The sequence below is a fragment of the Strix uralensis genome, chromosome 2 (assembly GCF_047716275.1).
Source record: "Strix uralensis isolate ZFMK-TIS-50842 chromosome 2, bStrUra1, whole genome shotgun sequence".
Classification (NCBI taxonomy): domain Eukaryota; kingdom Metazoa; phylum Chordata; class Aves; order Strigiformes; family Strigidae; genus Strix; species Strix uralensis.
In genome coordinates, this window is record NC_133973.1 from 5,555,894 (window position 1) to 5,580,427 (window position 24,534).

A 24,534-nucleotide genomic window follows, 5' to 3' on the forward strand; every position below is an offset into this window, starting at 1 on the left:
GCATTGAGTTAATCCGCAATACGAAAATCTGTCAGGCGAAGAGGCCTGACGCAGGGTACAGACTGATATGGAGCTGACCCGGGTTATACCATATACGAAGAACCAACTCGAGATCCGTGATTTTAATTCTTCGCCCTTTGGACACAGGTTAACAGCGGTGTAATCAGTAATCGCCCATTGGAAGAAGCAGCAGCCCTGTGTGGTGACAATGAGAAGATTCACAGCCCAAGGGAACGTTTGCCATGACAAAGTCCGGGCTTGAGAAACAGACTTCCTTCCTTGTGATGCATGGCAGAACCAAAAAGAAGCAAGCAGCAATCTCCCACCCACTTAAAACACTTCATCTGCACAGAAGTCTCTTGAACCAAGGAACAAGCGCCAGGACAAGAGGGAATGGCCTCAAGCTGTGCCTGGGAAGGTTTAGACTGGCTCTTAGGAAGTATTTCTTTCCAGAAGGGGTTGTTGGGTGTTGGAATGGGCTGCCCAGGGCAGGGGGGGAGTCCCCATCCCTGGAGGGGTTGAAGAGTCGGGTTGACCCAGCGCTGAGGGATGTGGTGGAGTTGGGAACGGTCAGTGTGAGGTTAATGGTTGGACTGGAGGATCTTCAAGGGCTTTTCCAATCTACATGACTCTGTGAGTCTGTGAAAGTCTCCATCATCTTAGAGTGGAAGAAATGCGATCAAATCATGGTTAGCTTGTACCAGCCAAGAGTTTAAAAACAATGTGTAAAGCAGTAATGGTGCTGAGTTCAAAGGTGTCCAGAATACTGTGGATGAAACCCATAGTCCACTTGTCCTCCCTTTGGCACTCCTACGCACTCTGGATTTTACCACTACAAATATTTTGAAGTGACAGCTCCCATCCCCGAGAGCAGGGAGCTGTCAGGGCTGTGCCCAGCCTTCAAGAAAGGGTGAGCCATAGTGGGTGGGAATGAACAGGTCACCACCATCCGCTGGACTTGTTTCATTTGTTTTATAAGTCTCTATGGATTCACAGACGCAACCCCTGATGTGAACCCAGAGATAGCTGCATAACAGCAGACACTGTACCAGTAGAGTTGTTTCTTTTCAATATGATTTTGCCCACTCCATAAAGGTTGTGCTGTTTCAACTGAATCAGGATAGTTTGCAGGAGGTTTTATGTAAGCACAAGAGCAAGGTCGCCTGGATTTTGCTCTCGTCTCCTGCAGTTCTTTAGGCCTCTGCTCTCGCAAAGTTGTGTGCTGTGAACTGGTTCATTTTTTTTCAGGAACTGAGTCTTATGACAGATTACTTTGTTCCCATCTTCAGCATTAAAGTTAATAAATACCTTACAGTTCAGAGTCTTGATCAACCACTTAAATAGCTTATTTCTAAGTCTGAAGCTTAACACTGCTGGAGAATCATGAAGTGATTAAGTGCATGCAGCTACACAGTGCAGCAACTCGTTGATACTCAGATGTGCTTAACTCCATTATCAGACAAGTCAGAGTTTTTGCCAGGCCTCTGCTAGAGGTGGGCAACAGCCTTCCTGCTCTTCCTCTCTCCCACCCCAAAATCATTTCACTTCAGTAAGTGTGCATGATGGACAAAGCAAAGTGTTTATAGTGCAATCTAGTTAAATTTGTGGCTGATGCTTCCTTTTATTCCTTCTTAAAATCCTGGGAAATTCCAGCAGTAGAAATTCAAGTAATAGAGCAGACCCGCTTTGCCATTGAACAGTGAACGGGCAGGGAATGCAGCAGTTAAGACTGCGTTCGCAGCAGCTGGTACATGCCAAAGAGGCCATTTGGTGTAAAAAGTAACATTTTAAGAGGCAATGTTTGGTTTGGTGTTTTTTTGTTTTTTTAAACAAGCTTTGGAAGGAGCATACCAAGTGAAACAAAGTAACGCAGCCTTCTCTTCTGTTGGAGGGTCATTTGCACACAGTAGTAGAAGTTGCTAAGTCCGTTACAGTTACGGGGGAGATGAATGGTAAGACATTATCCTCCTGTTACATGACACCATTAAAGGCCATTTCACTTCAGCAAAGGTGACAAGCCATTCAGCCCTGTCTTCATCAGGTCATATCAGAATATAGAATTGTCAAGGTTGGAAAGGACCTTGAAGATCCTCCAGTCCAACCATTAACCTCACACTGACTGTTCTCAACTCCACCAGATCCCTCAGCGCTGGGTCAACCCGACTCTTCAACCCCTCCAGGGATGGGGACTCCCCCCCTGCCCTGGGCAGCCCATTCCAACGCCCAACAACCCCTTCTGCAAAGAAATACTTCCTAAGAGCCAGTCTGACCCTGCCCTGGCACAGCTTGAGGCCATTCCCTCTTGTCCTGGCGCTTGTTCCTTGGTTCAAGAGACTCATCCCCCCTCTCTGCACCCTCCTTTCAGGGAGTTGTAGAGGGTGATGAGGTCTCCCCTCAGCCTCCTCTTCTCCAGACTAAACCCCCCCAGTTCCCTCAGCCACTCCCCATCAGACCTGTGCTCCAGACCCTGCACCAGCTCCGTTGCCCTTCTCTGGACACACTTGAGTCATTCAATGGCCTTTTTGGAGTGAGGGGCCCAAAACTGAACCCAGTCATCGAGGTGTGGCCTCACCAGTGCCGAGTCCAGGGGTAAGATCCCTTCCCTGTCCCTGCTGGCCACGCTATTGCTGATACAAGCCAGGATGCCATTGGCCTTCTTGGCCACCTGGGCACACTGCTGGCTCCTGTTCAGCCGGCTGTCAATCAACACCCCCAGGTCCCTCTCTGACTGGCAGCTCTCCAGCCACTCCTCCCCAAGCCTGTAGCGCTGCTGGGGGTTGTTGTGGCCCAAGGGCAGCACCCGGCATTTGGCCTTAGTGAAGCTCCTCCAGTTGGCCTCAGCCCATCGCTCCAGCCTGTCCAGGTCTCTCTGCAGAGCCTCCCTAAATGAATCAGAAACAGAAGGGACCTCAGAAGGGTCACCAACCTGTTCTCCCATCTTAGGGTAGGATCAGCTATTACAGCTATATATCACTTGATCTATTCCCGAAAGCTGTTACTCTAGTCTTTTCTTAAAATCCATACAGGGAGGAAGTCTGTGAAATATCAAGGAAGTGTCTTCCAGTTCTTTGCTAGTCCTGTGTCGCGGATGAAAATATTTGACACGGTTATGATTTAGAAGCAATTCAAGATTTATTAATGGTATGAGTAGATCAAAAGGATGAATTTTAGCAGCACTTAATGATTGATCAATTTAAAGATTAACAAGGTGATTTGGTAAATTTTGTTATAATTAAAACAGCAACTTAATTACAGTTTCAAGAATTACAAGATTCACGCTAACTAACTACAAGGTACCCTAATTCATAATACATATATATATATAAACAGAAAACATAGACACAGACAGAAATATTTGGATCCAGTGAAATATGTCACCACACCCACACTCATGAAGGCAAATGTGCATGTTCAAACACCTAGATAGGTAGAGAGGTGGATGGAAGAGGCTGGTCTATAGTTAAAATTTCCCCCTTCTCAAGTTTAGAGCAAATGCTCAGAACACATCTGCATTCCTCAACGGGCAATAATTGAGCCTTGAGAAGTCCGACTTCACCCCAGCTTTTTGTCAGCTTTATCGGCAGATGGTCCTTAAACCTCGAGGAGTTGATACCCGAGAGGTGTCCAAGCTCAGGGGAGATGCTGGTCACAGTCCGCTGTGATCCAGGGGAGCTCAGAGGGTCTCACTTGGGGTCGCTATTTATAGGGTCCGAGATAATTGACTTTTGTCAGGTACTTGGTATTTCAGCCCAACTCGGATGACAAAATACTCTGGTATACCAGTTGTGCGGGCCCGGAACCTGCTAGATTTTGAAGTTCTGGTATCACCCCCTGTGGGCCACGACCCGGGTACAGATGTACTAGGCTGTCAGGAGGTGATGACTAGATGATCTTCAAGGTCTTTTCCAACCTAGATGATTCTGTGATTGCCATTCCCGTTCACAAGAGATAGGGAAGGCAGGAGCCAGGGATGTTAAGGGGGTGCCTTAACGCTCTGGTCCGCTGCCTTTCGCAATCCATCTTAGGGTTGGGATGTGGCCCAGGGAGGTGGAATCGCACCAAGCCTGCTCAAGATGGGGAGGGGAGAGTTTTGCCACCACACCTTGACATTCAAAAGCATTCCCCGAATCCCTGATGTCTCATCTAGATCTGCCTTGACTGCCACAACTGGAGCTAGCGTTGAACATGGGTGTGTTCATCATGACAGCAGTCTCCACCTGAAGACAGACATTCAGAGCTTTCCTTCTGAACTGTGCCTAAGGCTTCTGATCTGTCCTTCTGCCACATCTTCAAGGCCTTTAGTTATTATTTTACTTGCCTCTGGGTTCTTCCCACCTGATCCACCCGTTTCATGAAAGGCACCGCCCAAACCAGAAGGTGCTCCAGCTGAGGCTCCCCCGATGCCACACGGGACAGAGCCTCATACTTCACTGCCTGTGTCCCTCCGTATTCCCACTCTACATTTTGCCCTTCTATTGACAGCACGACCCTACACATGTCCACCCCGCGGCCACATCACACGTGGAGGGACACCAGCTCAGTTTTTCTCTCCCAAGGCACAGGTGGAGCACACGCTGGGGGAGTGAGTGAGGGATACTGGAAGGATTGTGGAGCAATCTCATCGTTACGAGCGCACGGCTGGGCGGCAAGAGTTGTGGCTGCCAGCTCCATCTCTGCTGCAAACTTCCCACTTCTCTCTGCCATACCTCAGTTTCCCCAGCTATAAAACAGAGCCAGTTGTGTCTCACATTTCTCAAGCGCATTGAAAATGCCATCACGGGATGTGCAGAAAGACACCTGATTTTTATTTTTTTTTTGGAAGAGGAAAATGAAGAATGTGGCTTGTGAGAAATAAACCAAAACACATGTTGTTTTTTAAATTTTGTTTCATTTATTTGGCAGTAATATCCAACCCCCCCTGCTTCAAAAAAAATTACAAAATCAAGTAAAATAAGTGCACTAAGGAAACCTACAGAATACTGATAAATTTCACACACGTACAGGAGGGAATATAGAGGGAGGAGTGGGACTTTTTTGTTTGTTGCTTAAATTTGGCTTTTTGAAAAAAAAAAAAAAAAAGCCTTCCCTGCCCCTTGCAGTCTGTACAGCAGTTGTCCCAGAGGGCAATGGTTGGAATTCAGCACTTCCTTCCCCAGCAGCCAAGATAGCGGCGGAGCAGCCTGCTGGGGGGTACAGCCTGGGCATGGCTCACCGGACAGTTGCTCTTCCCCTCGGTGTGGGGAGGCGAGATGTTTCAGTCCCCTTTTGGTACCGTAGCCCTTAGAAGCGGCATCGCCCTCCACAGTTGTGTTTCCCTTTGAGAAGGAAAAGGCTCCCCGGGCAGCAGACCTTTCCGTGGAGGCACAGCCCTCCTGCCCCGCTGCCCCTGGCTAGCCTAGGGTACGTTGTATGGCTTGTCAGAGAGCTCCGCTCGCCTTGCCCCAGAGCAGCCCATCCCTCTGCCTCCACACAAGCGCCGTAAACCTCAGTGCCAGCACACTGCTCCAGCTGTCCCCAGCAGCCATCCTCGTAGGCTGCACATCCATGGGAGACAGGAAGGGGACTAAAGAACATATCACATAACGCAGCCTATGGATTTGGCCCCCCCACCCCACTTCCTGCACACATTCTGCTTCTCCCAGTTGGAGATTTTCCTGACTGGACAATAAGATGTTATCTCCATCCAGGGAAAGCCTTTAAGGCAAGCTGTTGTGTTTTCTCTAAGGCACTTCAATGATCCAAGCTGGAAGGAAGTGAGCTGGGAGGCACGAACTACCTTCTACCTTTCAGAGCAGGGTCGGAATAAACCAAAACATTTATTAAGAATGTTCCTGTGACTCCAGATCCAGCACATGAAGCTGTTTTGCTCACACTGTTGGAGGTGAGTGAGGGTGTATCCAATGGGTGCTCCCAACTCCACCAACCACTTCATCCAGCACCACCAGAACACAAACAATGACTCCGTCCCAGCGTAGCATTGTCCACATTACTCTCAGCTCCTACAGACTCATTCCCCTCACCTTCAGAGGTGACAGTTTCTCAAATCCAGACCCTTAGAGGAGAAAAAACAGCCCCCTTCTGTATGTCTTATGCCAGAACCTCCAAGCAGGGCAGGGTAGGGTACAATTCTCACTGGAAATGTGGCTCTGTGCCTACGTCAGTGGAAGTCCTCTGGGTTCACACCAGGAAAACAGCTCAAAGACCAGACAGCCTTTAACAAAAGTGGCCCGTGGGTGAGACCACAGGAGGGGCCAAGCCTTCTTCTTCCCTATACTTGCCAGGCACCAGCTCATTCTTCCTCTCCAAGGAAAGCACTGTGCAAAAGGGGTAAGGTTGGGACAAAAGTCCTGCTGATCTTCACTCAAGCAGAACATTCTTTTGCAGATGCATGTGGAGTTTTGCTTGAGTAAGCACTAGGGACTGCAAGATACCTGGCAACAACTGCTGACGGCACTCACCGACAGGAAGATGGAAGTCACAAGCAGTCATCTCAGGGTACGTGCAACTGCTTGGGATGCACAGAAGGGGCATGAGGGAATGTGGAAACTGCATGTTCAGGTGTGTGAGTGTATGAAGTACATTTGATGACTGCAGGAGAAAATCAGCTGGGCTTGAGGCTACAGAGGTGATTGTCAACAAAACATTTCATTTATATCTAGGACCAATGCTCTGAGACACAGGTCAGGTGAAAATGACCCATCAAGGGACGTGAGGGTGGTCAAAGCTGATCAAAAACACTGTGAAATGTGTCAGTAATGAGGCTTCCAGCCCTGACTCCAAACTCAGACCTGGAATCAAATAGTGCTGCTGCCTCACTCCAGAGGGAGATGGAAAGCCCAGGATGAGGGCTTTCAGCCCAGACTCCAACTAAACAGTTTTCTATGTAGTTAAGCCTTTGAAGACACCCTACTAATGGGATTGCCTGTTCCCTCTGCCTCTAGACTGCTTGGCACTTCCCTCTGGGCAACTGGGAGAGGCACGAGCACAGACTCTGAGCACATGGTCAACGCTAGCTAAAGGAGCAAGAGCTAGAGAGCTGCGGTGTCAATCTGTGTCTGGAGAAACTAATTACATCCAGCCCTGTGGCTTCTTCCCACGAGGGACACTGCTATCCCCAGTTGAGAAATACCCTGCAGTGCAGGGCTCACAAGTTGCTTGTGGTGTTTGTGGTGGCTGAGCGCAGTGCGATACAAACTGTGCATGGGCGTTACAGCACTGTCAATAACAAAAACCCACAGGCTGGGTCTTCTTGAAAGATCTAGAGCTACGAAACATACAAAAGCTGAATTACTACCATAGGAAATAAAGTAATTAAAAAAAAACAAACAAACAAAAGGGGGAGTCAGCATGTGAATGTGATAAGAAAAAAAATATAATAGCACCTCTAAGGAAGGGGCAGGGAGAGTAAGAGTGAGATGAGGTCAAAAGGAATCATGTTATGTTGGAGCCCACAATGTACTGGAGGAGCTGCTGGGGACAGTCCGGTGGAAAGCAAGGAGGAACGTGCTGGACTCATGCCAGCAGCATGGCACCACGGCTTCCAGGTGTCACACCAGGCTGACCAGCTTTGAGGAGCTCGAACCAAAGGGGAGGGTAAGCAGGGCAAGGTCCTTGGCTAATGATGCCCTGCAGCACATGTGCTCAGCCACAGAACTGCCAGGCCTGTATTTCTGCAGCCAAGGCCGGTGTTGACAACTGTTATCGAATGAAGACCCCCTTTTCTATCCAGCACTGACTTCCCTCCTTTCCCCAGATCCAGGAGAACAAGAAATCCCTGTTAGTTCTTGGAGGGAGCAGCTGTCTGCTCTGGGACAGGGTCCCAGAGGCTGCTGTAAGTCCCTCCCAGCCTTCCAAGGCCCCAGCAATGAAGCTCCCTGAACAGGTGGGCTCTGCTCCCCCTTCCTGGCCCCATTCTCTGTGTATTACAAAACAAATAACCCATCGCTATACAATGTAAATATCTGTGACTGGGCAACTGTAGCAGACACTTGTGCATACTGAGATCAGCACTGGAGGACAGGGTGGTGGGTTGGGCCCATCCTCCTGGGCTCCTCCAGTGTGGAGGCCCCTTACATCTCCTTGGTGCTCATTCTCTTGGTCTTCTCAGCCGTCTCCTAGAAAGAGAGCACAAAAGTGAAACTCTGCACTGACACAGGAGGTGGCAGCGCCCTGAAGCCTTTGGTCCATCCACAAGCAGTGCCAGATACCTCAAAGCCTCAGCCCTGTATTTGTTCCCACGGGCAACAGACATATCCCTTTGCTACGCTCCCTCTTCTACCAAAGTCTCCAAGTGAACAGAAGCAGAGGGGACCCCTCTAGCAAGGAGAGACTTAGCGCCAGCAGAGCTTCCCAGCCTCATGCTAACCTGATGCTTCTGCAGTTCCTGAACGTATCTAGCCAGCTCCTCCTCAGTCAAGTCTTGATCAGGTCGCTGTCTCTGAGCAGGCATCTTCTCATTCTTCCCTGCAAACAGAAATGGAGTTCAGCGTTATCACAAATAGGGGACGCAAATTTCAGAGGCTGAACCATGTAGAACAAAAAGAGGCAGGTCAGCCAGAGGGTATCTCAAGCTTAGGAAGGCTTTGCTGGAGGAAGGTATGGGTTGGCATCTTAGAAAGAGCCTGGGCCTTGTGGCTGCCTGGGACTTCAGAATCTGGGTATCCAGTCTGTCCCAGTCTTTCCCTCCCATGTGATTAAAATAAAACCACAAGGAAGGGACTGCATATTATTTAGAAGAAGCACCTATAATTAGTTCAAACATCTTGGCCTCTTGTAGGGAATAAATGGAAGCTCAGTGCTACCCAAGGACATCAACTGATGCCTAATGAAGAGGTAATTTTGCTCAGTGGAAATGCAACTTGCTGCTGTATCTGACCTGATTCCTTGGTTTCATTATCCTTCTAACAATAGCCTCTAAACCCTCTGCTCCTCTGACATGGGCAGAAAGTCAAGGAATTGTTGTCCCATTGCATACTTCTGCCATGGATGCAGGGAACAAAGTAGGCAGCAAGACCGGCTGTTGCATAGCAACTTTGAAAGTTGTTTCTGGGGAGGCAACAAAAAGAGTCTCTTGTTCAGTTGCTTAACTTCTGAGACCTACCCACAGCTCCTCTGGCAGCTCTATTAGTATTACAGTTATCTTTTCTGAGGTGAGTTCCTGCTGCCACAGCCAAGTCTGGGCTGAGGTGATCTTGAAGCCTCTGCTGTAGAAGGACAGCTAAACGTGAAAGAAACTCTGCATATCCTTGTTGTTGTTCCCCTCTCTCCTACTCTGCCCAAGCTACAGGCTATAGATCTGAGCTAACGTACTGCTGACAGATCCTGCACAGCACTGAAAACAAAGCTCATGCAGAGGCCTGGTTTCTAGGGAAGAAGACCAGAAAAGCACAATGCAGTGCTGGGAGGGTGGATGTGGCTCCTTGAAAAGGACCCGTACACTTCCCAAGGCAGGGGAAAGCTGGCCTTCCACTGGCCCTGGACCATCTGTGAGAAGGCAAAACAGAGAGCTGTTGTTCATAACCCCACCACGACTTCTCACAATTGTAACATGGCTGTGGAAGTTGAAGAAGGGCCTTCCAGAGGAAGAACAGACAAACAACCCTGCCTTACTATGAACACCACCTCCCGCCATCTCTGTCACCCTTATTTTCTTCTACAGTTTTTATGGCAAGAAGCTAAAGTGCTTTCTTGGCATTACTGGATGAAGTCTCCTATCTCCCCTCAGAGGCAAAACAAGACCCTAGCTCCTGCTTTACAGGTACTGCAAACACAGATCCAGCGAGGATACTGACACATACAGGAAAGCTGACTTGCTCACACCTACACGTATGGTTGTGGACAGCGACCTATTTGGTCTGTGCATGCCTCAAGCCAGCTGGATGCAGAGTAGCTCTGGTCTGGAGGATTTGGTGCTGAATTTTCATGACACCAGATCCAAACTACAAACCCCAGCAGCACTGCCCCCAACCCAATTGCACACTTTCTGACCTAGAACAGAACCAGCTTGGGTTTGGCCAACATGGAGCACGGGGCGGGTGATGCAGAAGCCACCCATAGAGAAGCTGAGGAAGAGCTGGAGAGAGAAGAAATGTGGATAGCTGGTGCCCTCAGAAAGATAGAAAGCAAAAATCCCTTTTGTACAAAACCAAATACAGGAATTGTCTGGAGCGCATACGGACCCTCGCACGTCATTGCAGTGCACACCCAGTTCCCACAGGCACAGACGCAGCGGTTGCACTCCACCTGGGTCTCTGCTCCGTCCTCATAGGTTTCATCTTCCAGGGCACACTCTAGAGAGGCACAAAACAAGGGCAGTGTTGTGAGATAGCGAGCAGGCTAAAGACAACATACTTTGGAGGTGCCTTGAGAGAGAGGAGGTACACAGGGTGAGGTCTTGCTTCCCCTAACACCAAAAGTTTCCTAATGACTAAAACATTCATGCTGAATTTGGTGTGTGAAATCAGCCAAAAAATAATGCGGGCAAGTCAGGCACTTCATTTTGCTTCCTCAAAAGAGCGCATTTCAATTTCTCAATTCCAAATGAAATCTCCATATTGGATTTGTTTGCATTTCCTATTCTGTTGTACGTAGAAGAGAACCCCTCAAAGTTTTGGTTACTCTGAAACAATTCTTGTTCCAGTTGGGGAGAAGTCAGGGAAATAATTTGTGTATTTGCTGTTGCCCTGAGAAAGAAAGGAAAAAAAAAAGTTTCTTCTCACAGCTCTATTATATGTTTAAGACAAGGCCCCCAAAGCACTCAAGGGCCCATACAGTGTTAAGTGAAAACCAACTGATCGTGTTTTCCGGGCGAGGTGCAGCATCCTCAGCTTCCCACTGAAACAGGCAACAGAGAGTTCAACTTAATATTCGCTAAGAAGCATAGCCTGCTCCTCAGTGCCACTGCAGTGGGATGTAAATCCGGATCTTTGGACCGGCACCCCCCAAGGAGACAGTGAGGTGAATGGCTAGGCATGCCTGGTCAGCAGAACACAAAGCTGCTTCCACAGGAACTGTAGCACTAAGCAGGATTTGGAAGGACAGTGAACTTTGAGATGATCATCAGGGAGGCTCTCTGTGTGAAAGGCAGAGCAGAGCAGGACTTTGGTCTGGTCTGACTTTCCTAAGTTGCCCAGACGTGAACTCCTCACATGATTTATCTCCACACTGTTAAATACATGCCTTGACCTTCCAAGCACAACGTATCCATTTGACCTACACCCTTGCTTCTAAAATTCAAACCTTCTTCATCACAAGAGCTGTGGGAGCTCTGGGACAGAAAAAGCAGTACTTGTGACAACGCAGGGACAAGGGGTGCTGTCGGATGGGAGGCAGGTGTATATCAACATTATCTCTGGGAGGGGAGTTACAGCATTTGATGTCTGGCCCAAAGCTCGACTCTTTTCTTTCCTCCCTTCCCAGGACCCCTCTGGTTCCCCAGTACAAGTGAGGAGTTCCTACTTTTCTCTGGTGGGTTGAAGGATGGGCTGAGGCACTTGAGAAATTCATTGAAGCTGAGCTTCCAGTCAGCGTTTTCATCTGACAGCTCGATGAGGGCATCTACGCAGAGTCCCCTGAAAGGAAACACAGGCATGTTCTGCACAGGGCTGTACTAGACTGGTCCCTGCTCTACTGGCTTTAGAGCACAGATGAGTAAAACCAGTAGTAACTACGTAGGCTCTGAGATGCCTGGCAGAAGTGGCTTCTGTAAGGAACCTCATTGGATACAGACAAAAAAAGAAAAATAGTCACAAAATACTCTCTGTCTGGCAAAGGGCTGGGAAGTGGAGGAATATTCAGAACAGCAGGAACAGGACCTTGTTGACATCTACATGCTGTCACACAAGTAGAGATGCAAGCACAGCCTAACCACAAGCAGCCCGTTCTCCTCATCGTCTCACACACAGAGAAAAAGGGAAACCTCTCAAACTGCATTTTCATGTGATGCTTGCACCAGCTCTAACTGCAGGCTGCCCGTGAACTGTGTCTTCCCGCCATCTTCCTTGCACTGGATCTAGCTATCAGGCAAAAGGGGAGTAAGGTTCATGGGAAAGCTAATTTATTAGGAAATAAAAAAGGCGGCAAATTTTCTGTCACCCAACTCACCTTCTGGCTGCACACCTGCTAGATTTAAGGCAAAAGAGGGTTAGAATACATGTGAAAGGTAGGGGTGAGACCGCTCCTTTTGGTGGTATTCACACCTAATTAAGTGAGAAGCCACTTCATACACCGTTATCTTTGTTAGTGCAAGCCCTAGCTGATGTTTTCCATGAGTGGATTTTCATGCCCCTTTCTGCCACATCTTGCCTCCAGCTCTCCTGGCATCCCATCCACTGCCCACCTGAGCAGCTTGTTGGTCTCCTGGTCCATGTAGGTGGTGATGTTGACAGCAGTTTCATTCTGCTCCACAAACTTCAGGAATTCAGTGGAGTCCAAGCGAGAATCGCCATCGTCAAAGCTCTGTAGGCAAAGATGGGGAAGATTCATCAGTTCGGGGTACCCCTTCCTTCTCCCTCTTCCACATGGACTTCGCATTTTTGAAGCTTTAGTGAAAAAGGTTGCATCAGCCCTGTTTTGTACAAAGAAGAGAGGCTCGGGGAAAAGCAGCAATGTATCTATATTAGCGTCAAAACTGGGAGACATGATCCTAGCCTTGTTCTCACTGGTGAGTTACACTGCCTCTCCTTCACCTCCTGCTGCTTGATTTATGGCTCTAACCCCATTCTTCTCTTTGTTCCAGCCAGCTCTTAGCCTTCTTATATACCTCCTGCCTTAAAGCAAACCAGTTGCATTCAAGGAGGTGTCAGCTTTCCAATATGTGTAAATCCAAAGCTGTGCCTAGACTGTGACAGTGACAAAAGGGAAAATCACAGGAAGCAATTTTCTGCTGATCCCAAAGAAGGAACAATTTAATGCAACAGCACAACGCCTCACCACCAACTTCTTAAGGTCTTGACAGGACTCCTGGCACTGAAAAGCAGGATTTTTAGCCCCGAAATCCTGGCTGTACTCCCAAAGAAGTAATTGCATTTTGCCTTCCTGTTTGGAGATGTCATGTCAGCACCGGGCACTCAGCAGGAACTGCTGGGCCCCCTCAGAGACAGCTGCATTGCAGTGAGGGGAAAATGAATTCTGCACGCAGACTGCTGCTGGCTAATTTTTGAGGTGTGACTTGGGGCAGGTGACTGTATCCTTGTGCAGTGCTTCCAGGAATGCTGGAAGAGACACTGCCTGTTGTTACCTCTATGTGGTTCAGGAGAAACCTGCAGGGCTAGGAAAATCACTCTGCGTGCTGTAGCCTGTGTATAACTGCTCCACTAATGTGTTTCAACTTCTACTAGACTTTGAAGCCTCTCATCCTGCTATTTCTTGTGAAGGTAGCCACAGTTCCCTTAATGACCCAGACTCAGTTAAGCTCATTTCCTTGCCTTTCAATGCTATATGGTCTGCATTTATGTGTTCCCCCAGAGACCCTCCAAAACAGAGCAGCTTCCCACTACTGGCCTCTCTTGAAATAACGTCCTTCAAGGTCATGGCCTGTCTGACGGACAACCCACATCCCAGTGATCCACACAAATCAGGCCTCCAGGAGGGAAACAGCTTAATGACACATCTACAAACCTCCCCATCAAGGAGAAAAGTGAAAAACTTCACGCCATCTTTGTCTCCAGTGTCTATAAGCTGCAGGGCAGGAATCCGCCATTTGCAGGGTGGCCATGGGGAGCCCCTGAGCTGGGCATGGCAGAATTCCTCCAGCAACAGTGGACCCTCATTGGTGAAACAAATTTATGTGTGTTTGAACTCATTTATGTTGCTTGTCTTGGATTTCACAGAATCACAGAATCATCAAGGTTGGAAAAGACCTTGAAGATCCTCCAGTCCAACCATTAACCTCACACTGACCGTTCCCAACTCCACCAGATCCCTCAGCGCTGGGTCAACCTGACTCTTCAACCCCTCCAGGAATGGGGACTTCCCCCCTGCCCTGGGCAGCCCATTCCAACGCCCAACAACCCCTTCTGCAAAGAAATCCTTCCTAAGAGCCAGTCTAAACCTTCCCAGGTGCAGCTTGAGGCCATTCCCTCTTGTCCTATTGCTTGTTCCTTGGTTCAAGAGACTCATCCCCCCTCTCTGCACCCTCCTTTCAGGGAGTTGTAGAGGGCCAGGAGGTCTCCCCTCAGCCTCCTCTTCTCCAGACTAAACCCCCCCAGTTCCCTCAGCCGCTCCCCATCACACCTGTGCTCCAGACCCTGCACCAGCTCCGTTGCCCTTCTCTGGACACGCTCGAGTCATTCAATGGCCTTTTTGGAGTGAGGGGCCCAAAACTGAACCCAGTCATCGAGGTGCGGCCTCACCAGTGCCGAGTCCAGGGGTAAGATCCCTTCCCTGTCCCTGCTGGCCACGCTAGTGCTGATACAAGCCAGGATGCCATTGGCCTTCTTGGCCACCTGGGCACACTGCTGGCTCCTGTTCAGCCGGCTGTCAATCAACACCCCCAGGTCCCTGTCTGACTGGCAGCTCTCCAGCCACTCCTCCCCAAGCCTGTAGCGCTGCTGGGGGTTGTTGTGGCCCAAGTGCAGCACCCGGCATTTGGCCTTATTGAAACTCCTCCAGCTGGCCTCAGCCCATCGCTCCAGCCTGTCCAGGTCTCTCTGCAGAGCCTCCCTACCCTCGAGCAGATCAACACTCCCACCCAACTTGGTGTCATCTGCAAACTTACTGAGGGTGCACTCGATCCCCTCGCCTAGATCATCAGTAACGATGTTAAATAGGAGTGGCCCCAAAACCGAGCCCTGGGGGACACCACTCGTGACCGGCTGCCAACTGGATTTAACTCTGTTCACCAAATTTGTCCCAAGCTGCTCCAAGCTCTGAACTCTACTTTAATAAGTATTTCAAAGTTTTCAGGGTTGTTGATATGGTGGATTACCACCTGACAGAGAAAGTAAGTCCTCCTTTGGTCTGAGAAAAGGCTTTGTCATGGAAATTTTCACCCACTTGTGCCTGGGATCAGAGATCCATAAAAAGGGGGACAGTAGAGAGAACATGAGCTGCGCCCATGGGATTTCACCAGCACCCCAGCAGCACGGGGCTGGCAGGGGTGACCGGGCCGTGCCATAGCGGTGGAGAAAGCCCACAGCTGGCTCACGTGTTTCAGCACAGCCCCTGGCCTGGGCAGGCTCTCTGTGAAGGCAGCTGGGGACAGCGCATTTGCAGGGGGAGGGACTGAGCAGCTCCACTCCCCAGGACGCCGCAGCGTTGAGGTGCCGGCGGGGCTGCCCGAGGCAGTGGGCCACAAGTGGGTTTCCACAGACGGAGCAGCATTAATGGCTACAAAGGCGAAGATGCTCTCTGGAGCGAGGGGACCAGCTCCTCTGTCTCATCAGGGGGTGCCATTGCCATGGCAAATTTGCTTGCAGCACTCACTCCTGTCAGGCACCATTAATCTCTTGCTGTCAACAGCTTATGATTTAAACACTCTCCCCCTTTCCCCACCTGCTCCTCCAGCTCCATCCTGAATGCTTTGAAGTCTTTATCAGGAGCTGGGTGTGAGGGGGAGGGATGCAGCAAGTGCATGTGGCAGGAACATGGGAGAAGCGTGTGATCTGCTGGTTGCAAAAGGGGGTGGGGATGGCCTGAGGGACAGACTGACAGGGAGGAGGGAAGAGGAACGGGATTATTACAGGGCCTGAGACTCACAGGCGGCTCCTCTCTCTCTGCAGAGCACTAGGGAACTGTCAGCTCTTGGCCACAACTGGGCCATACTCCTTGCAAGAAAATATTCCACTTGAAGCCCCCAGGTGTCCCCTACCCCCAGCTCAACATGGCTTTGGGACTGTCTGGAACAAAGGATCAGCAGCCCCTGCTCCGGCTTCCTGCATTTCCAGCACTTTCACCAATCTTTTCTCCTCTGGCTATCTTTTGTCTCCTGAGATCAGTCCTTCTCTCCCCTGCCACAGGCATGCCTGGCCTTGCCCTCCTCCTTTTCCCCAGGGCAGGTCAGATCCCCGGGGATGCTCCAGGTCTGGGTTGTCCTGTAGCCATGTCAGTGGCTCCGTAACACATCACACTGTAGGACATACCAGAGCTCTCTGGCCCCCAGCTTGACCAGCCCATCACGTGCCGGAACCTCTTGGGTGGGGACATGCTTTCACAGAATCACAGAATCATCTCAGTTGGAAAAGACCTTGAAGATCCTCCAGTCCAACCATTAACCTCACACTGACCGTTCCCAACTCCACCAGATCCCTCAGCGCTGGGTCAACCCAACTCTTCAACCCCTCCAGGGATGGGGACTCCACCCCTGCCCTGGGCAGCCCATTCCAATGCACTTTGCAGCGACAGGGTGAGAAATGTTCTCTGGTCTCTAAGGCAGCCGCTGCTCTACTTGCCTTGAAATACTTGTCCAGGACTTCGCTGTAGTTGCTGCCCTTGGAAAACCAGCCATCTGGGATAATCTCAGCTTCCAGCCACTGGATGACACGGCGACGAAGCTCGTCCCTGTCCGACTGGTAGCAGACGACTGTCATGGGAGAAGGTGCAGCAGGAAAAAAAAAAGCAAGGATGAGAGAAATTAAGTTGGCAGGGAGACTACAAAGAGACAAAAGGAACTAAAAACTAGTGAGCCAGCCCTGACCACAGGTTGCAGGCCCCTCTGTCCTTGGATGCGTGCCAGACCAAAGCAGAGATGCCATGTGCTGAACGGCGGATGGGCTCTGGGTGACACCATGTGGCAAGGCCAGAAAACGACACTCCTGCCAAATCCCTTCTGCCTTCTCATCCTCAAAGCTTGTGAAATAGTAACCTGGGCCTGGCTCATCTTGGTGTGAAGAGCCTCCAGACTGAGGTAGGAAGGTGACTGACTGGCCCCGGACAGTGTCCCCAGGGTTCCTCATGCTGTGCAGAACAGGCTCTCGGTCATTAACCCTCAGGTACCAAAACCTCCATCCTCTGCAAGGACGAAGACTAGACTGAGGAAGCCGCTGACCCCAAGACTTGAATTTTAGAGCCTACTACCTCAGGAGATTTTGTTTCTTCAAAGCCCTGACTTGCCCACTCTGAATGGAAATGAGAGGGGGTCAAGTTGGGCTTGTTCACAGTGCTCTCCCCAGTCACAGGTTTCTCTAGGTGGATATCACCTTGTGTGCTAATATCAAACTATGTATCCAGAAGCAAAACTGAAAGCCTAGATCTTCTGGCTTCTGTGAGTTGTCACACCCATCCAGAGGTCAATGGAGCCAGAAAGGGAATCACTTGTGTCGCTTACACACAGTAAGAATCTCCTTCTGAATCCAGTGACTACAATCACAACCGGACGGACAGATGAAAGAAAAACCCATGGGGATTCTGCGTGTTTAATGTTGAACTTCCTTGAAACTGCTTTGAGGTGGTGGCCATGCCCTGACATGGTCCATTCCCTTAAGCCTGTACAAGGGTTTGCTCTCATCTGTCCTAGGAAGCTGAAGCTGATGATTATACAGCTCCAGCAGTTAGAGGCCATGGATGGGAAAAGGGTCCCCCGATGAAGCATGGGCCATGGCCCCAAAATCCATAGGCTAAGTACACAAGGCAATACTTAAGGGGAGAAACCAGGCACAGGGAATCAAAGAGACACGTTGGTTGATGGGAGAGGTGGTTCAGCTACCCACCTGACTCCCCAGACAATGCCCAATCATTACACGGTGCTATCTTTCTGCCCCTGCACCCATCGGTTAATCACTCTTGAAGCAAAGTTTCCTTTCAAAGGAGTGCTCTTGGAGTTGGGGACAGCTCCACAGTTTTTGTGTCTTAGATCCCCAATGAACTATGCAAAAGAACGTCTCTTCCCTCAGCCTGTGTGACGAACGCAGCTTGCAGCCCTAGGGACAAACTGGGTTTCACTGCACCCTGAACTTGCTCACAGTCCCTGAGACATCCCAGCAGAGTGAAGAGCCCAGGAGATGTATAAGCTCTGAAAGTTTACCCAGGAGTAGAGAGCTGGGCAATCATTTTTCAGCTGCTTTATCAACTCAGATTGCTACAGCCAGCGCAGAGGTATGACTTGTACACAGAGCCCTGCAACTCCTCCAGCAGACCTTCCTCCCCATCCCTCTTCCCAAATGCATGCAGAGGCCCCAGACATGCAAGGAGATGGCTTCTCACCTGGACTTGCAGCTGGATTCTCAGACTTCTTCTCTGTTAATGAAAGACAGAAGAGGACATTTCTAATGCAACAGGAAGCAATACAAACCTCTTCCCGCCCTGGGTGCTGCTTGGGCAAGAGCAGAGGAACCTGAGAGTCTCTGCAAACATGAGGGCCACATATATGATTAAGGAACTGGAACATCTGTCACCCCATGGGAAGGCTGAGGACTGTTTAGCCTGAAGAAGAGAAGGCTTGGGGACAATCTCATCAATGTTTATAAATCTGATGGGAGGGGATGAAGAAGACTGAACCGGACTCTTTTCCACAGTGTCCAGTGACAGCACAAGAGGCAGCAGGCACATGTTTAAACACAAGAAATTCTGGCTGAATATAAGGAAACACTTTTTTACTGTGCGGCTGGTGTGGGGGCGAGTTAAACACCCCCAACGTTGAGGCAAAATCCTTGCTCCTAAAGTTCTTAAGGTCTCTCATGAACATGGATGGTAGTATGGGCTTTGGGGCTTTATCCTGAGAGTCTGACCTTTCCTCAGCAGGTAGACTGAGACACCTGCCTGGCTAAATCCACGAGCTCAGAGAGGGGCAGGCAGGAGCAAGAAGTTACCCTTCTCTCTTGTGTGTCCCTCTCCCAGCAACTCCCAGCTCCAAGATCCCACCACAGCTAAGGTGTCTTCTGAGTTCACTAATGAAGGCCTTAATGGCCCTGCCAGCCTCACCTAGGGCCTCCATCCACACTCTCTACCCATGAGCCCAGGGGCTCCATTTCCACTGCTGTCTCAGCCCCTAGTCCTCGCCTGGGGTTAGGTTGTAGGTATGCCTATCTCCAGCTCTGTTGCAACCACTCTTGTACCTGCCACAGACCCTGTTGATCTAGGCCCTGACCTGGTGACTGTCTTCTCACCTTGATCTCAGGCCTACTATTAGCCTGCATCACTACGGACTGGCCTGTGCTTGATTCTGGTTGCTGTCACCAGACCTGATTTCATGGCTTGACTTCAGGCCTACTTCATCACCACAAACTTGCCTGGTGATCTGGACTCTTGGTTGAACCTGGCTATCGTTCTCAGGCTTGCCCTGTTTACCCCACTGTTGGAAGCGTGGGAAAAGCAAAACAGCGAATAATCTGCAAAACACACATTTCCTTAACATAGGAGTGCTCAGAACAAACACAGGACAGGATGGAGATCCAGTGATTTGTGTTGCCGTGGCAAAAGGAGGAATGCAAAGCGAGGTGGAGGCTGCACGGTCCCATCCTGCTACTTTTCTTGAGGAACATTTGACACAACTATGCAGATTTATCTCCTGCTCTTCCCCTTCTCTCAAGGACTGTTCTGCAGTACTCTGCAGACCTTATCTCTCATTCTTCCTCTTTTCCCACAAAAACAGCGCACACCTTGCACCAAGGAATGTGCTGTGTCGCTACTCAAGAAACAATGGCTTGACCACAGTCCCACCCACTCACACATACATACTTAGATAAATACTACCCTGAGTTTGTATCTAACTCGGAGGGACAATAATCTGACACCAAATCGGAGGGACAGATTGACAGGTTTGTGCTCCTCACCCCCCCCCCCCCAGGAAGGGACGTCTTTTGGTAAGATTTGGGCCCTCGGCTATGCCGAGTGATTACCTGGGAATTAAGTGAGTGTGGTTGCAATCTTTTTTTTGTGTTTAGTGCTCTAGAGCCAACCTGTAGTTTGGGCATTTATCACAGGCAATCTTAAAGAATCTGTAGATGTTGCATAAGAAAAAATTGTACTATTTGTGACCCTGACTGCTTCTCTTGAATGCAACCAGACCTACAGCACACGGGCTGTTCGTGCGTCTGGTGTCAGGCCTATAGTTACAGCCCTAATTGGCATAGCTATTAAGAGATAAGTCCAGCTGCCCCTAGCTCCTCTAATCTCCGAGGACCGGCTAGAACGCAAGGGGATTCATCTCTTACCAAATTAATTCATTACCTTAAATGCAACACCCACTCAGCAACTGTGCGACGCGGGTCTGGCTGGTGAGGCCTCTGCATTGCCTCGCCATTGTGTTTGGCTTCCGACTCACTCTCCCTTAAGAGTGTAGCTGGCCCTCATTGCTGAGATTACCTTTACAGTGGCCATCGTAATCGACCTGGATCTTGGAGCCAGTGAGGCAGGCATCACGGTGCAGCTCACAGTGGTTCAGGTACGTCTTGCCATTGCTACCGCACACAGGCCTCTTGTGAGGTTTGCATTGCTGCAAGAGAGTCAGAGAAGACAGCATTTTACCTGCCTCTTTGGGACAGCTAGAGGGAGGTGGGTGAGTCTCAGCATCAGCCCAACTCAACAGAAGCCCTTGGCACAGCCCCCTTGGCCCAAAAGGGGTTTGGAACAGGCTGAACTCACCCACCATCACTCCAGAAAAACCTGCACAGGGAAGTCTGTGGGTGTGGGTTCAAAGGCTTCACTTTATCCCAGCCTCCGTCACCACCACCACCACAGAATCATCAAGGTTGGAAAAGACCTTGAAGATCCTCCAGTCCAACCATTAACCTCACACTGACCGTTCTCAACTCCACCACATCCCTCAGCGCTGGGTCAACCCGACTCTTCAACCCCTCCAGGGATGGGGACTCCACCACTGCCCTGGGCAGCCCATTCCAACGCCCAACAACCCCTTCTGCAAAGAAATCCTTCCTAAGAGCCAGTCTGACCCTGCCCTGGCGCAGCTTGAGGCCATTCCCTCTTGTCCTATCGCTTGTTCCTTGGTTCAAGAGACTCATCCCCCCTCTCTGCACCCTCCTTTCAGGGAGTTGTAGAGGGCCATGAGGTCTCCCCTCAGCCTCCTCTTCTCCAGACTAAACCCCCCCAGTTCCCTCAGCCGCTCCCCATCAGACCTGTGCTCCAGACCCTGCACCAGCTTCGTTGCCCTTCTCTGGACACGCTCGAGTCATTCAATGTCCTTTTTTGTAGTGAGGGGCCCAAAACTGAACCCAGTCATCGAGGTGCGGCCTCACCAGTGCCGAGTCCAGGGGTAAATCCCTTCCCTGTCCCTGCTGGCCACGTTATTGCTGATACCATGACAGGAGCCTTCCTGAAAGCAGAGCCCAGCAGAGAAATCGGTGATCAGCGTAAAAGCTGAGTGTAACCCTGCAACTGCTGCTCTGTGTGCCATGGCCATGCCTGCCCTGAGGTGTTTCTGTGAATCTGTTCTGTGCACCTCTGCTTGCTCAGCTCTGCTGCATCTCTCTGTAGACTCTGCTCCACCTTTCTGCAACCGAATGCAGAATAAGGCACCAGCTCCAAGCAAACAGCACGGCCTACAGCAGAGGGAGAGTTCACCAGTGTCACTGTTCAGGCTGTGGGCTTCTTTTTCCTGTCCCTTCCAGTCCGGCCAAGCCTACCCAGAGTGACAGACTCTCTTCCTGGTAACGGGGAATTTCTCTCCTCAGTGCCCAGGCTGGCTGCATCAGAGCTGCAGGCTCTGAGGGAAGAGGGAACAAAGAGCCACATGCCCATTCCCCAGAGCTGGGCAGGAATGGTTTGATAGCACAGGGCAGAGCGGAGTAGGGAGACACTGTCTCTCTACAGCTGGAAAATACCCTCCTCATCATCTCTGGCTCCCTGCTGGATGAAGCTATTCATCCTCACAGCACCATTATTTCCATTTTACAAAACCTGATTTTCAGTAGGGTGCTTGTAACCTCCTCAAGCAAGATGCCAGTTAAGGCAGGCTTTTTTGGAGCTCACAGATCATTCCCTGGAGTGCCCTCCAAAGCCAGCTGCATATCAACACCCTACTGGGCTCTCCCAACAAAAGACCTCCAGCCAAGTCTCCCGTGCGTGTCAAGACCCTAGGCAGTTGTGCAAGCAGCACAGCTGCAAGCCCCAGATAATATCTACCCTACAGGGCTCCTTCCCCACACCACTCTGGGAAAGACTCTGCTGTTTGAAGAGCCACTGTGAATTTGCAGCTGCTCCAAAACAGCCGAAGCCTCAATCCCATCCTGGGATCCTTCCAGTGACCAAACGCCAGCCGGGGGGTGATGGTGGTGACACCTGTCCCAGACACAGAAGCTGGGCTGCCCCCGTACCTCAATGCAGAGGCAGGTTGGCTCTCCCTTCTCAGTCACTGCACACTCCCGCCCAGCTCCACAGAAGACATTGGCACAGATCTTGGATTTGCTCCTTGGCTCTTCCTGCAAAGTAAGAGAGACAAAATACATCAAGTTACCCGGAAGAACAGCAACACAGCTTTAAGAAATAACACATTTAACTTGTAGATTGGACCAAAGAGCACCAAGGTGGTAAGGTACAGATTACAGAACAAGAGAGACATGACTACAAGAGATGGACAGCTCAGACAATAATCAGGAGCAGACACAAGGGCTAGGGCTACAGCCCCAGCAAGAGAGGGATTCCCTGAGGTCATTCCCAGACATTCACCTAGGAGAACTGGAGCAAACATCAGCAAGAGAAAGTCTAGCATGAATGGCAAGAATAACTCGCTCATGTCAAGGACTGCTGTCTTCAAAATTTTTTTCATGGAGGGTAGGGAGCAGAAATGTCTTTGCTTGAGACATTTAAGAAGAAGGTGAACATAACCCTGGAGAAAGGTGTGATGTCAAACAGACAGAAGAAATCACCATCAGGCACCAGATAATGACCCTGTCACAATAAAACTTCACAAAACTACATGAACCATTATCTTGCCTCCACTGGTCAAGATTAAACACTTCAAAGGAGGAAACACTGTCATAGATAATTATACAGTAACCTTCTCACAGTGAAAATTTCTTCCTGGTCCTTGACAGCCAGCAGTTGACTTATGCCCTGCAGCACAATTTATACGCTTTACAGTTTTCTCCTAGCCAAAGTCATCACAAGTATTCTTGTTGTTCACGTAACTGTCAAACCCCTTTTTTTGAGTCCCACTGCGTTCCCAAACCGGTGACACCTAGCAGGGAAGATTTCCACAGGTTAATCATGTTTTCAATAAAACCATCATTTACTTTTATCAGTTTTAATGCCTTTTTTTTCTTAGACTTTTAAAAGAGAAGATGGTTCCAGGGGTTCAGACTTTGGAGACCCTGGTTTAATTCCCTGCTTTGTCATTAATTTCCTTTGTGACTCTCATTTCATCTAACATTTTCCACCTGTACATTAAATATCTGGTTCAGGCTAGCCAACTGGCTTCCTCAACATTTTTGTATCAGACACAGGAGATTGAGGAATGTAAAATAATCAGTGGGATAGGTCAATCGTATCTGCTGTGACTCTTCTCTCTTATGCACAAAGGTTTTTTTACCTTCTCATATGAGTATTGTTTTTAACCTCTGTTCATGTGTGGTATCTTTGTACCTCCATCATATACTTTTGAAAATAGGTGATCAAAAAGGAACAGAATTTGCCTGAGGAGCAAGCATTGTCGATACATATAATGACAAATGCCAAGCACTTTTTCTTTTCTCCTGTCGCTCCTTTATCCTAATTTTCTTTTTTTTTGCTTTTAAACCAGAATTTCACAGTTGCTGCCTTTACTGAACAGCCCACAGTGACAGCCAGATCATTTTCTGAATGACCTTGCCCTGGTTTTCAGAATATTTTATCTGTTGGCCTACTGCATAGTCATCAAGCCCAAGAAGGTCTTATCAAAGCACTGCAGGATTCCCTCCAGGTTTGCATAGCGACAAACACCTTTCCTACTCTCTGCAAATGTTCCTATCTTGCTGCTTATCCTGTAAAATAAAAATATAGTATTTGGACACACCAGTCTTAGCTCAGAAATGTACACCATGTCCCAGGCCTGCTCACCCCATGAAGACAGTCTGTTATCTTCCCCCTGCCCCTTTGTCCTCCTTTCACATATTGTTTCTGAGCTATGAAAGCCACTCTGCCCCTTCTGCTGCATCCACCTCTCTTTAGTTGCCTTCTGGTGGAGAGCTGGGGTAAATGATCTAGGCGCTTCTGGGGCGGGAGGGAGATACATGAGTGCTTCATTCCACAAAGCAATCTCACACAACTTAGGGCAGAAAAGAGAGACTAGCTCATTTTGAAAAAAACCACAAAGAAAAAAACAAATTCTCCAAGGCTGGAGTCTGACTAGGGCACTCACACACCTAAAACACACTGTAGGCACCTACGTGCTGATCCATTTAAAGGGTTTCGAACAACGTGCCCATCCCTTCACCGAGCCAAAGGCCAGAAAAACCGGCCTGCCAGTTTTTTTCAGAAAAACTAAACTGCCACCCACCAAGGTCTGTAATCCAGGTGCCTGGCAATAGATGGCAGTACTCTGCCTCTCCTTACCCATGGCCAGGCAGGACTGCCAGCAGTAAGCTCCCACTGATGCCAAACCCGGCTCTGGCCTCCTGGCCTGAGACTTACAGCACTGCTACAACCGCAGCCGGCCTCGGCAGGCGT

At 49.6% G+C, this 24,534-nt stretch overlaps 1 protein-coding gene across 1 annotated transcript in view; it reads right to left on the minus strand.

Moving 5' to 3' along the window:
• Nucleotides 1–4,868: 4,868 nt before the first annotated feature.
• Nucleotides 4,869–24,534, minus strand: part of FSTL1 (follistatin like 1) — a 60,989-nt gene continuing 41,323 nt past the window's right edge. The window contains exons 3-11 of the mRNA XM_074853381.1: nucleotides 22,206–22,310; nucleotides 20,239–20,368; nucleotides 18,139–18,171; nucleotides 16,389–16,519; nucleotides 12,338–12,456; nucleotides 11,458–11,570; nucleotides 10,179–10,289; nucleotides 8,366–8,463; nucleotides 4,869–8,114 (exon numbers count right to left, since the gene is read on the minus strand). Of these exons, the coding sequence (XP_074709482.1) occupies nucleotides 8,070–8,114; nucleotides 8,366–8,463; nucleotides 10,179–10,289; nucleotides 11,458–11,570; nucleotides 12,338–12,456; nucleotides 16,389–16,519; nucleotides 18,139–18,171; nucleotides 20,239–20,368; nucleotides 22,206–22,310 (885 nt within the window). The 3' untranslated portion in view covers nucleotides 4,869–8,069. The remainder of the gene's footprint in view (nucleotides 8,115–8,365; nucleotides 8,464–10,178; nucleotides 10,290–11,457; nucleotides 11,571–12,337; nucleotides 12,457–16,388; nucleotides 16,520–18,138; nucleotides 18,172–20,238; nucleotides 20,369–22,205; nucleotides 22,311–24,534) is intronic.